At 39.6% G+C, this 14830-nt stretch overlaps 1 protein-coding gene across 2 annotated transcripts in view; it reads right to left on the reverse strand.

Annotated features, from left to right (window-relative positions):
* Positions 1-14830, reverse strand: part of LOC137626452 (serine/threonine-protein kinase PLK1-like) — a 38927-nt gene that overhangs the window by 2458 nt on the left and 21639 nt on the right. The window contains exons 7-10 of one of the 2 annotated variants that reach the window (XM_068357452.1): positions 10127-10351; positions 9310-9463; positions 5403-5649; positions 1097-1210 (exon numbers count right to left, since the gene is read on the reverse strand). In XM_068357452.1, coding sequence (XP_068213553.1) covers positions 1097-1210; positions 5403-5649; positions 9310-9463; positions 10127-10351 — 740 coding nt within the window. Of the gene's footprint in view, positions 1-1096; positions 1211-5402; positions 5650-9309; positions 9464-10126; positions 10355-14830 lie in introns of both variants that reach the window. The other variant, XM_068357451.1, reaches the window with a different exon arrangement.

A 14830-nucleotide genomic window follows, 5' to 3' on the forward strand; every position in this document is an offset into this window, starting at 1 on the left:
TGTCCATTACTTATACATAAAGTCCTCAGCTTACGAACTAAATAGGTTCCAAGCGGCTTGTAAGGTGAATTTACTTAAATTCTGGCCTAGGGTAGGCTTCACCTAAATTGCATGCCTGCGATTTCCAACGGCAAAACTCAACAAAGAGTCCCATTTCATATTAAAAATACCGTCTTCCTTACTGCATTATAAATTGTTGTATTACAGTTTTCATTATGAACTTTTGATACATCAGATTTATTTCAGTTGGATTTGTGTTTGTATCTCTGAAATTTAAGTTGAGGACCTTCTTGTACTAAAAGGGATTTTGACAAAGGAAAAATCTATTTCTGGGCAAGGGACCTGTGTCGCTCCGTGAAATGCTCCTCTAACACCATTTCTAAGGTATAGTTATTGCTGAATATACCAGAGGAAAAAAGAGATGCATGGAATGCCAGGGATAAACCTAGCTCGCTCAAACTTTGAGTGTCGGTATAGAAAACTGGGGCGTGATTGAACCACGACCATAGGTCCCTCACCGATTAGACCTCTCCTTCATCAACATCCCCTGGAACAACGAGGTGCCGTCCTACACCTGTATGCTGCCTCCTACTACGACTATCCCTCTCCACTCCTACATCTCCCCACCCCCAATCCTCATTCCTCAACAGCACCTGCGTTGATCAGATGCGATAATTTTGTTATTCCATTATTTCCCTCTCTGGGCTACTTTTCCTGTTGGAGCATTTTGCTTTTTAACCAGAGTTTTAGCTTGGCAAGTTAATAATAATAATAATAATATTAATAATAATAATAATAATTCTATGATAAAATGTACCATTACCTAAACTATAGTTTAAATAATATCTAAGTGAGATATAATATATAAAAGTAAACAGAACCATGAGACTTCTAAGAATGAAGTGCAAGATCAAAGCACAGTAATGTGTAAACATTGATACGAAAACAAATTTTTTCCTAACAATTTCATTGTGCTTCCTAAATTCGACACAATTATATAATTATTTTATGCTCTTAATGAAGCCGATTAAAACACAATGAAAAACTCAGTTGTGAAGGACTTTTTAACTTTATATATACAAAATAAATAACTTACCTTTGCTATGCTAGAGAGCTTGAGCGTTCTGAAATTCTTCCTTTCATCGATATACGTCACGGCTCCCATGAGCGGGCACAGTATGATCTTCGTGTGATCTTCAAAGAAATTAATCTGAAAAGATAAAGGGTATGATAATATATTCAAATATGATGCATAATGGATAAAACAAGTGTATAATTAACATTTCTCTTCAGAATAAGTGGAAGCGAGCATAGGTTCACACTTTTCAAAAGTCCAAGAATGGAGATCTAATAATTTCGGGTTAAAACAGTTTCGACTTGCGACTTATTTTTAGATAAAACAGCTCCCATAAAAAGAAGTGTTTCTTTTTTTTACTCATGTTCTCCATGTGTTTGTTTTAGTATTAGTTAAGCTTCTATGTCATAAAGTGCTTTCAAAGGTTTAAAGGCTGCTCATGAATGGTAGAGGCAAGGGACAGTGACATTGCCCTATCAAACAAGACAATGCCCTAGAGACTGACCATATATCATATGATCAGTGCCCAAGCCCCCTCTCCACTCAAGCTAGGACCAGGGAGGGCCAAGCAATGCCTGATGATGACTCATTAGATAGACCTATCGACTCTCCCAAACCTCAGTTCACATGGATGGTAAGGTTGCAGACACTAATGGCACTAACGAGACTGAGCGGGACTTGAACCCCCACCTTGCAAACACCAGGCAAAGATGTTACCAATCAAGCCACAACAACCGTTATGCCCTAGATTATCACTTTTCCACTACATTAGCAAGACACTTCAGTGTTTTCATACAGTACTGTATCTGGGCACGATCCGACTTACAACAAAACTGGAGTTACAACACGCCGTACAAACTGATCTCCGTTATAACCTGGGGTTGTAGTACCCTATCGATAACGGCCCAGCCTAGCAACCTGCCAGGCGTTCGAGATCTGCTTAAGCTCAATAGTCTTCGGTAAAGCCTGCAACCTCACCATCCTTGTGAGCTAAGGATGAGGGGATTGAAAGAGCCTATAGATCTACCTCCTGAGTTATCAGCAACCATTGCCTGGCCCTCCCAGGTCCTGCCCTTTGCCTCTGCCATTCATGAGCCTCCTCTAAACCAACCTAATCCTCTTATTACTGCATATTGATTCAATCCACAAATGATCTCTCTCAATGGGAAGATTGGAGGACGAATAATCATCACTTTGGACTTAAGATACTGTAAGGAATATTTAAATGCATCCTAGACAACCAAGACATAATTCAAAAAAAAAAAAAAAATTTTTAAGATAATTTGTATTTTCCCCTAACTAATTCAAACCATACGTTATCTATATATGGATATATCTTTCGGCAAATAGACTTTTTGGCGAGAGGTGGCAACTCTACCCAGAGCCAGGGAAGGGGTAGTGATACCAGCCACCTATATATATACTGAAGGAGTGATTAACTATTCGCTTTTTCTCTTTGGCTTCTCGAGAGCGGTTGCGTCCTCTCTCTCCTCCTCAAGGTTGCCACAGACATTGACAAACATTATTGTTCACACTCATTTTATGCCAATTTTCTCTTTTCCGGTGTAGTTTATTGTAAAAAGAAGTAAAGTATCAAGAAGGTATCAGCTTCAGTATACTGTCCAGTGCTACTCCATAAAATAGCTGTTGTATATAAGATTAAAAGTGACATTTAAGAACCTTGAGAAGGCATTGGAAGCCTACGAAAATAAAGGTTCAAGTAGCAGGTGTATCGGAAAAATTGAACATAAGTTGGTGTACATAAAGCCTTTGCAGTTTCTCATAGTAATGATGACTTACAAAAGGGTTGCAGGAATGCTTTACAGCTAACTGAACTTGAACATTTAGGAAGACTTGGGGTTAGTCTCTCCCTCAAGTTCAATAGTTTCCAGAAGATGCAACAGTTCCTCTTTTACTTGAACCAGATGGCTGTCACTGTCCAAAGGAAAAAGCAACCCTTTTGGCTGATGTCTTTGACTGTAAACAGAGTAATAAGAAACTTGATCTTCCTCATTCTTGTTTTGCCTCCGATGCCTTAGATGACCGCGGAGGTACCAGCAGTAGGGGATTCAGCATTATGAAGCTTCATCTGTGGTGGATAATGTGGGAGGGTGGGCTGACACCATAGCAGTACCAGCTGAACTCGGCTGAGACCCTTGTTAGGCTGGGAGGAACGTAGAGAGTAGAGGTCCCCTTTTTGTTTTTGTTTCTTTGTTGATGTCGGCTACCCCCCAGAATTGGGGGAAGTGCCTTGGTATATGTATGTATGTAAATTAACTAGTTTAGCTTTGTGTTCTCGTGAAATTAAAGCTCTCTTGATGGACCATGATGCTTATGGAGGTGCAGATCCAAATGATATTTTTCCTTTGTTTTTTTATAGAGACTGCAGATTCCTTATCTACAAAGTGAGTTGTTATTTTGTGCAAGTTAGCAAGAGGAGCAGCTTTTAGCACTTGCTGGAGAATTGGTAATGTTACTCCACTATGTAAATGTGTTTGTGGTAGCTCAAATCCAATTGATTACCACCCAATTTCCATACTTAGTTTTTGAATATCAAAATATGTTTGCTAAAAGTAATCATCTGTTCCCTAGTTTACAATTTGACTTTCGTTAAAGACCATGGAGCACGTGGTGCCCTTATTACAATCTCCAATGCTGTACAGAAATCCCTTGATTGTGGTCAGGAAGTTTGTAAGACTGGCTTTGACTTTAGTGCTACCTTTGACGGTGTTAATTACGAGCTACTTGTTTTCAAACTCAAACAGCTGGAAGTGGGTGGGTTGTTTCTCAGCATCATTATTGAAGTTCTTTTTTAAATAATAGATCGCTAAGTTGCTGTTGATAGGCATCAAAGAGTATAGGTATGTGAAATCTGGTGTTCCTCAGGGTAGTGTTCATGGCCCACTAGTTTTCATACTATATACACATGTGATTTTGCCTAGAAAACAAGCTTGTTGTATAAGCAGATGATGCTACACACACTGCATCAATTCCACCTCCTGAATGTAGATCTGGGGTTGCTGAATCCCTTAATAAGAGATCTAGCTAAAAACAGTGCATGGTGCAAGTTATGGGGCATGAAGTTGAATTCTAACAAAACTCGAAGTATGATTGCAAGTAGGTTGAGGACAGTTGCTCCTCAACATCCAGACCTTAAAGCATTGCTAATGTTTTTTTTAACTCTGTAAGACTTAAAATCTTTCGTGTGATTCTTAACAGCAAATTCACTTTTGAGAAACACATTAGGTGTGTCTTCTTTAATTGCACAAGAAATTGGCTTACCGAGTCTTACAAGATTTTCGGTGATCAATCTATTCTAAAGTAGTTTAAATTCCTTCAGTGTACCTTGTTTCAAGTATTGTTCTCCGGTCTGGTTTTCAGCTGCTGATTCTCATCTTAATTTGTTGAACATGAACTTACAGTCTGATCAGGTTTTTTATTCCTGATCTAGATATTAAGTTCTGGTACAGTCGTTCAAACAGTTCCTTATGCATGGCATAAGATTTTTCATAATTCTGACCAACCTTTACGTTCAGATCTTCCCGGACAGTTCCATCCTTTTCATAATACTAGGTATGCAGTTAATTCTAATAGTCAGGTCTTCTCCATCATGAGATCTGTTTCAATATTGTTACTGTTCTTAAAAGATTTTACTTTAATTGTTAATTACTTCTCATATAGTTTATTTCTTTGTGTCCTTTCCACACTTGGCTCTTTTCCCTGTTGGAGCCCTTGGGTTTATGGCATCCTGCTTTACCAACTAGGGTCATAGAGCTTGGCTAGTAATAATAATAATTATTGCCTGCAACCTCTCCATCCTTGCGAGCTTGAGAGAGCCTTGTAGGTCTACCTTCCCGAGTCATCAGCAGCTATTGCCTAGCCCCTCCATGTCCTAACTTGGATGGAGGGGCTTGGGTGCTGATCATATGTATATACTGTAGTCCATCTCTAGGGCATCGTCGCTGTACCTCCTATTCCTAAGCACTTCTAAACCTTAATCATTTAACCCTTTTACCCCCAAAGGACGTACTGGTACGTTTCACAAAACTCATCCCTTTACCCCCATGGACGTACCGGTACGTCCTTGCAAAAAAATGCTATTAAATTTTTTTTTTTTTCATATTTGATAATTTTTTGAAAAATTCAGGCATTTTCCAAGAGAATGAGACCAACCTGACCTCTCTATGACTAAAATTAAGGCTGTTAGAGCAATTTGAAACAAATATACTGAAAAATGTGCTGGGAAAAAAATAACCCCTTGGGGGTTAAGGGTTGGAAATTTCCAAAGAGCCTGGGGGTAAAAGGGTTAATAACTATCATAACATACCTGCAGCGTTCCATTCGTAAGATGAAGGATAATGGCCGATCTTGTTCTGAAGTACGTCCTCAGGGACGGGATACGGGCGAGGTCGTCTCCTTCCCTGGGGCACATGGCCGCTGCTGCCTTCAGGAGGTGCTCGTTCATGTAGTTACGGAAGTACCTCAACAGCGTGACCTTCTTGTCGAGGGACGAGGGGTAGTTCTTCAGCTGGTGGTAGTGTTCCGCTCCCGTGCGCTCGATGTAGTGGATGTTGCTGCAGAAACGAAAGAAAGTTGCGTATGAAGGTAGTGTATTTCTTATCCTTAAGTTATATCTAATCTTTTGTCTATCAATACATCTGCATCATACAAGCATTAATCGAATTGATTACAACATACTGTGGTCAGAGCAAGGCTACAAAAGGGATTTTGACGAAGGAAAAATCTATTTCTGGGCGAGGAACCTGTGTCGCCCAGTGAAATGCTCCTTAAAGCACCATTTAAAAGGTATAAATACTGCTAAATATACCAGATAAAAAAGTTGCATGGAATGCCAGGAATATATCCAGCTCGCTCACCCCTAAAGGGTGTCGGTATTAAAACTGGGGCGAGTGATACCACTACCAGAGGTTCCCTTCCAATTAGACTTCTCCCTTCCCAAAATCCCCCGTTACTACGAGGTGTCGTTCACTAAAGCTACTGCATTATTGATTACAACAAAATATGGCGTCAAAGCAATGCTATAAATCAGCCCCGGTTTTGACTTGCTACTGTCTAATTTAGAGCCAACCTCTCGCCTATACGCCTTATGAATATGCAGGTTGAAGAAATTACGGTCAGATTTTGTTTTGCCGTAACCTTCAACAATACTGTACATTAACAAAAATGGTTCAGGGAACATTAAATCACATTCAGCTTCTATATAGAAACGATACCCTCAAAGCAGTCAAGATCCAATTGTTAGCAGTTCAACACTCAAAAAAAGATGTAATATCTATTGCATTAAACTGAAAAATCTGACAACTTTATGAAATAAAAGGGCAAACACCCAAAACTAGAGGGGCACTCAGAAAAGTGGACCTCCGCCGCAGCAGCTTATTATTCGACAGTGTCTTTAGCACGCATTATTTGGCATGGATTTTCATACACTCAAATATTAACCAATTTTGAAGTCTCAGTGACAACTATCTCCAGACTTACAGCCGATTACGTGAATTGGGCTTTTTGCTTGACTGTGACCCTGACCTTCCAAAATTTAATAATTTCCAGCTTTTTACATTACAAGTTAATTCCTGCAAGTTTCATTACTCTTCAATTAAAATTGTGGCCAGGAAGATGTTCACAAACGAACAAACAGAGGGTAAAACATAATCTACTTACAACTTTGTTGGCAGAGGTAAAAAATTAAAGGTCAAATACTCAAAACTATAGTAATACCGGAAGAATCGTTTTTCTTAAAATTGGACTCCCTTCTGTCTATCTATTTACCAAGGCACCTCTCCCAATTTTGGGATGTAGCCAACATCCAAAAAAGTAACCAAAGGGGACTTTTCCTCTCTACGCTCCTCCCAGCCTGACAAGGGATTCAGCAGTTTGCTCGATATTGCAAGGGTGTCACAAACAAGTTTCATACGCTGAATCCCCTACCGCTGCTACGTCAGTGGTCACCAAGGCGACCGGAGGAAGTAGCAGGGCCTATCGGAACCGTGTCACAATCGCTCGCCAACTATACCTATTTCTAGAATGCCCTTTAGCCTCTCACATCTATCCTCCTATCACCTAGAGCTTTCTTCAATCCATCCATCCACCCAAACCTTGGCCTTCCTCTTGTACCTCTCCCATCCAGTCTTGCATTCATCACCTTCTTCAGCAGACAGCCACTTTCAATTCTCTCTGTATGGCCAAACCACCTCAACACATTATATCCACTCTAGCTGCCAAATCATTTTTTACACACGTTCTCACCCTCTCTACTTCGTTCCTAACCCTATCTAACCAAGATGCACCAGCCATACACCTCGGGCACTTCATCTCAAACACATTCAATTTCTGTCTCTCCGTAACTTTCATTCCCAACAACTACGATCCATACATCACAGTTGGTACATTCACTTTCTCATACCTAACTCTTTATAGGTAGTAGGTTGGACAGGGCACCAACCACCCTTTGAGATACTACCGCTAGAGAGTTATGGGGTCTTTTTGACTGGCCAGACAGTACAACATTGGATCCTTTTCTCTGGTTACGGCTCATTTTCCCATTTGCCTACAACACGCACATCGAATAGTCTGGCATATTCTTTACATATTCTTCTCTGTCCTCATACACCTGACAACATTAAGATTACCAAACAATTCTTCTTCACCCAAGGGGCTACTGCACTGTAATTGTTCAGTGGCCACTTTCCTCTTGGCAAGGGTAGAAGCGACTCTTTAGCTATGGTAAGCAGCTCTTCTAGGAGAAGGACACTCCAAAATCAAACCATTGTTCTCTAGTCTTGGATAGTGCCATAGCCTCTGTACTATGGTCTTCCACTGCCTTGGGTTACATTTCTCTTGCTTGAGGGTACACTCGGGCACACTATTCTATCTAATTTCACTTCCTCTTGTTTTGTTAGTGTATATAGTTTACATAGGAGATATTTATTTTAATGTTGTTACTCTTCTTAGAATATTTTATTTTTCCTTATTTCCTTTCCTCACAGGGCTATTTTCCCTGTTGGAGCCCCTGGGCTTATAGCAGTGTGCTTTTCCAACTAGGGTTGTAGCTTAGCAATTAATAATAATTCATGCTTAACCCTCTATTCTTTACCACTCCCTTCAATGCCCCAAACACATTACACCTTTCATCCACTTTCTGATGTATATCTACTTCCACTCCTCCATTGGCTGCACCAACAGACACTAAGTACTTAAACGATCTACTTCCTTAATTAACTCTCCATTCAATATAACATTCAACCTCGCACCACCTTACCTTCTCGTACATCTCATAACCTTACTCTTACCCACATTAACTATTAACCCTTTTACCCCCAGGCTATTTGGAAATTTCCAACCCTTAACCCCCAGGGGGTTATTTTTTATTCAAGCACATTTTGCAGTACAGTATATATTTTTAAATTGCTCTAAAAGCCTTAATTTTTTCATAGAGAGGTCAGGTTGGTCTCATTCTCTTGGAAAATGCCTGAATTTTCTCAAAAAATTATAAAAAATATGAAAAAACAAATTTTATAGCATTTTTTTGCAGGGACGTACTGGTACGTCCATGGGGGTAAAGGGATGAGTTTTGTGAAATGTACCAGTACGTCCTTTGGGGGTAAAAGGGTTAACTATTAACTTCCTTCTCTCACACACCCTCCCAAACTATGTCACTAATCGACCAAAGCTTCTCCTCCGAGTTTGCTCCCTTCAGTAGCCTGTGAATCTTTGAGATAGCTACAAAATACAACCTAGAACCCATCAATAAGTCTTTTCATCTGGTAGACTTGCATAGACGACTGATACAGTCACAAACGTAAAATCCATCAAAACATTAAGAGAAAATCATCAGTAATTGAATACATACATATACCAAGGCACTTCCCCCAATTTTGGGGGGTAGCTGACAAAAAAAAAAAAAAAAAAAAAAAAAAAAAAAAAAGGGGGGGGGGGGGGGGCCTCTACTCTCTACATTCCTCCCAGCCCAACAAGGGACTCAACCGAGTTCAGCTGGTACTGCTAGGGTGCCACAGCCCACCCTCCCAGTAATTAAAAGACTTATATTTGCATCTTGGTATTTTTTAAGTCATTTAGAATAAAGATAAAAAAAATTTTTATGAGAATGGTAAGCTACCACAGCTTTAAACTACTCTAAAATCAATAGATGCTGAATTCTTCATTCACAAATAAAAACAACAAAATATGTTAAAAAATAAAGTTAGGACCAGACTTACTCTCCGTCATCAAGAAGCAGGAGTTTCGAGAAATCGTTGAAGAGTACGCCGATGGAGTCGTCGCAGAGCTGGTAGCCGAGGCCGTATTTGTCACTGTAGTCCACCCACCTGCTGACCCATATCATCGGCACAGCTGCTGGATCCTCGCATTCATCTGTAAATAAACGCAAAGTAAATTTTTGCGGCATCGAGTATTGTGTCGAAGGTCCTCAATTTACAAACACGACTCCATTTGAAATCATTAATCTCAGATGTTGTAGCAAAACTCCATAATGAAATGCTGTAATAAAATATTATATAATGCAATGCAGTAAGCAAGACAACACTTGCAATATAAAACAGACCAATAGTTAAGAATTTCGCAGCTGAAAATCAGACACGCAAGTTAGGTGAAGCATACCCCAGGGCAAAATTGGACAAAATTGGACTTACTAACAGCTTGGAACCTATTAAGTTTGTAATTGTAAACTTGACCCTCAATTGCATGAATTCAACCTACGATTGATATCCGTAAATCTGTCGAGCATTGTAAGCTTCATCTAGTATTTTAAATATATCCAATTCAAATATTTTTGATAAATCTGTTCTACCTTTACACGATGAGTTACAATGAATTTTGGATGTCTCAAAGGCTTTTAAGTCCATCCGAAAAGACTATTTGGTCTCAGGTAGAGCAAATTAGTTTAAACGTCTAGAAGGTTTTCACGATCTTGTCTCAACCTTGAATTTGTTTCCCATGTTACTATTCACTACATCCGCTGAAAAAGTCTGTTCTACGTATTCACCATTTAGTATAAAGAAATGCCCACATTCTCACCTTCGTTGGTACTTTCCCGTTCATCCGGCTTTGAGGAAACCACGGCAGTAACCTGAGTGTACAAGTCCCTGAGATAGCAATCGGTGGGTTCCTCCATTCTCTGCTGCTGGACGCCTGCGTTTGCCTGCTGATCGGAGGGCTGGTTCCCGTTCTGATTGTTCAAGCCGTTTTTAGATGGTGTGGCATCTCCCTTCTTCACTGCCTCCTTGTTCTTCATTGGCGATCCTTCTGGAACAGAAGGTGTCATTAACCAGCAGATAAAAGAAAGCCTATCTACAGAACCTTGAATGTATATTTAGTATCTATACAGGATAGTAAGATGGTAATAAAATAGTTAAAAACAGTAAGAACTAGAGGGCCAATTAATAGAGGATGCCAAGCAGTGTTATTTTGCTCTCAACCCTTTTACCCCCAAAGGACGTACTGGTACGTTTCACAAAAGCCATCCCTTTACCCCCATGGACGTACCGGTTCGTCCTTGCAAAAAAATGCTATAAAATTTTTTTTTTCATATTTTTTATAATTTTTTGAGAAAATTCAGGCATTTTCCGAGAGAATGAGACCAACCTGACCTCTCTATGACAAAAATTAAGGCTGTTAGAGCAATTTAAAAATAATATACTGCAAAATGTGCTGGGACAAGGGTTGGAAATTTCCAAAAAGCCTGGGGGTAAAAGGGTTAACTGCATACTCATACTTAGATATATTTTCTTCTAAATCTAATAGATTTGCCCCTGGACCATACACTACTTGTCCCCCAAGTTTTATTGAAATGGGCTAAGTAGTTTCTGCATAATGTTGTTCACATACAAAAAATAAAATATTTGTCATCTACTTCACATTGCGATCATTTTCAAAGTACTACTGCGTACTTGTACTTCGATGTACTTTATCCAAAATTATACAGATCCATTCTTGGGTCATCCCCAACATAACTACTAGGTTTGGTTGAAATCGGTACAGCAGTTTTGGGGTAAAGTTGCTCACAAACTAATAAATAAACGAAGAGAGATGCGAATACATATCCATTGCAAAATCTTCAATATCGACAAAGGCAATAAAAGCAACCGACACCACAATCACAAAAGGAACAGAAGAGTAATCAAGAATATAACAACCACACGTGCAACAGAACTTGGAGGAGGTCTTACGTCGGCTTGTGGATTTCATATTAGCACGCTCTACTTCTCTTTGTTTAACCCTTTTACCCCCCAAAGGACGTACTGGTACGTTTCACAAAACTCATCCCTTTACCCCCATGGACGTACCGGTACGTCCTTGCAAAAAACTGTTTTTTACATTTTTTTTTTCATATTTTTTATATTTTTTTTGAGAAAATTCAGGCATTTTCCAAGAGAATGAGACCAACCTGACCTCTCTATGATGAAAATTAAGGCTGTTAGAGCAATTTAAAAAATATATACTGCAAAATGTGCTGGGGAAAAAATAACCCCTTGGGGGTTAAGGGTTGGAAATTTCCAAAGAGCCTGGGGGTAAAAGGGATAAAAAACTAACAGCTTTAATCAATTTAAATAACTTTATCTTTCCTCTACTTCTGCTATTCGTTATTAATTTCATTTGATTCAATTAAAAAAATCTTCTTTTAAAGGCTACATTATGCAGATATTTGATTACTCAAGGTTATCAACGAGCATTTGAGGCAGGAGCCGTATACTCACGCAGTCGGTCAGCACTGAATGCCCTCTTCACTCACAAAGGATGTAGGAGAACCTATTATTACTACTATTAATACTAGCTAAGCAAAATCCCTACAAGGTCTAGGGCTCCAACGAGAGAAGGAAACAAGTAAACTTTATATGAGAAATGTTATTTTCATTAGTAAAATAAATTTTTGAATATACTTACCCGGTGATCATATAGCTGTCAGCTCTGCTGCCCGACAGAAAAACCTAAGGACGAAATACGCCAGCGATCGCTATACAGGTGGGGGTGTACATCAACAGCGCCATCTGTCGAGCAGGTACTCAAGTACTCCATGTCAACACAGAACCAATTTTCTCCTCGGCCCACTGGGTCTCTATTGGGGAGGAAGGGTGGGTCCTTTAATTTATGATCACCGGGTAAGTATATTCAAAAATTTATTTTACTAATGAAAATAACATTTTTCAATATTAAACTTACCCGGTGATCATATAGCTGATTCACACCCAGGGGGGTGGGTAGAGACCAGCATATATGTTAACATTAAGAGCTAAGTATTTCGTATTTCATTTTAGCAGTTATTCAAAATAACAAACATAAAATTAATAAGTACTTGGTAAGGAAGTCGACTTGAACAATTACTCTGCCTTTTTAAGTACGTCTTCCTTACTGAGCCTCGCGATCCTCATAGGATGCTGAGCGACTCATAGGAGCTGAAGTATGAAGGGTTGCAACCCATACTAAAGGACCTCATCAAAACCTCTAATCTAGGCGCTTCTCAAGAAAGAATTTGACCACCCGCCAAATCAACCAGGATGCGAAAGGCTTCTTAGCCTTCCGGACAACCCAAAAACAACAATAAAAAACATTTCAAGAGAAAGATTAAAAAGGTTATGGGATTAGGGGAATGTAGTGGTTGAGCCCTCACCCACTACTGCACTCGCTGCTACGAATGGTCCCAGGGTGTAGCAGTTCTCGTAAAGAGACTGGACATCTTTAAGGTAAAATGATGCGAACACTGACTTGCTTCTCCAATAGGTTGCATCCATTACACTCTGCAGAGATCTGTTTTGTTTGAAGGCCACTGAAGTTGCGACAGCTCTAACTTCATGTGTCCTTACCTTCAGCAAAGCATGGTCCTCCTCATTCAGATGGGAATGAGCTTCTCGAATCAAAAGTCTGATATAATAAGAAACTGCATTCTTCGACATAGGTAAAGAAGGTTTCTTAATGGCGCACCATAAAGCTTCTGACTGTCCACGTAATGGTTTAGTACGCCTCAAATAGTACTTAAGAGCTCTTTTCACTGCACTAACACTCACTTCACTTCCCACTGCACTTTTAACTTTCAACTCCCTGACGTCAGCCATGAGTTGATTGCGGTCATTCGCCAATGACTCGACTCTCTCACCTAGAGCCTGGATGGCACGCATCATATCTGCCATCGAAGGTTGATGAGAGCTAGCAGGGGGGTCGGGTGCAACCACTACAGGGGAAGGAATAGGTTGTGGGGCATGGGGAGAGGAAAAATCAATTGAGCGAGACGAACTCCTCCTGATCCTATCCTTCTCTAGCCTACGTGCATATTTCAGGAATTCTTGAAAATCGAATTCCGAAAGCCCAACGCATTCCTCACATCGATCTTCCAATTGACAGGCTTTACCCCTACAATTGGAACAAACGGTGTGCGGATCGATAGAGGCCTTCGGAAGACGCCTTGAACAGTCCCTAGCGCTACACTTCCTGTACTTGGGGACTTGAGAAGGGTCAGACATCTTGAATTAGTCAAAGGGGGGAATTCAAAATCTATCCAAGTCGTCAACAAATAATCCAAAATCCAATAAAAGAATGCAAGGAAGTATTGAAGATAACTTCTGCACAGCGATAGCTAATAACCAGAAATGAATACTTCACCAAATAACGTGAAAATCAATCCAGAAAACAACAGCGTATTTAGTAGGTCTTGCCGGTGGCACGACAGAGAGAAAATTGGTTCTGTGTTGACATGGAGTACTTGCTCGACAGATGGCGCTGTTGATGTACACCCCCACCTGTATAGCGATCGCTGGCGTATTTCGTCCTTAGGTTTTTCTGTCGGGCAGCAGAGCTGACAGCTATATGATCACCGGGTAAGTTTAATATTGAAAATTAATTAATAACATAAAATATTTCAAGACCAGTAATAACATAACTGAGCAGAAAAAAGATGTCAATCTGTTCCACTACAAATATTTGTTTTGAACTTCTTTAGTTCGACAGATTCAACTACACGATTAGGAAGATCATTCCAAAATCTGGTCACAGCAGGAATAAAGCTTCTGGAATACTTTTGTAGCGCTGAACCTTATCATTATGGAGAAGGCAAGACTGTTAAAATTACCTATATACCTACCTAGTTTTACTTTGTGTTGTTTACTCGCAAGGCAACTTTGGCTATGGGTTTGCTTAACCAATCTTAAACAATGTTCAGACTAAATTGTACTTGCTTCAATAATTCTACCATAGTAAGTAACTCTACTAGGACACACTAATATCAAACCATTGTTCTCTAGTCTTAGGTAGTGCCACAGACTCTGTAATATGGTCTTCCACTGTCTTAGGTTAGAGTTCGCTTTCTTGAGGGTACTCTTCCACGTATTACACATTTCCTTTCCTCGCTGTGCTCTTGTTTCTGTTGGAGCCCTTGGGCTTATATCATCTTGTTTTTTTCAAACTAGTAGCAATAATAATAATAATAATAATACACTTTACAGGAAGGTCTAACAACTGTATATTGTAGTAGGCAACAGTTTATCAAAAGAGAAACTTTGCAATCCTACCTGTAAAACAGTTACTGGTCTTATAAACGAGTGATCAAAAGCATTTTTATTAATCGCAAGTGCTGTATGAAAAAGTATCATCATATACTTAACAGCTCTACACACACTTAATAAAAATGTTTTTGATATGTTTACAAGTTCAGCAACTGATCTACAGGCAGTAAAGAAGAGCGGAATGAATTAAGTAGTGTAGTAAGACTGGGTAAAATGAATTATGTAGTTA

Source organism: Palaemon carinicauda, chromosome 34 (genome assembly GCF_036898095.1).
Source record: "Palaemon carinicauda isolate YSFRI2023 chromosome 34, ASM3689809v2, whole genome shotgun sequence".
NCBI lineage: Eukaryota > Metazoa > Arthropoda > Malacostraca > Decapoda > Palaemonidae > Palaemon > Palaemon carinicauda.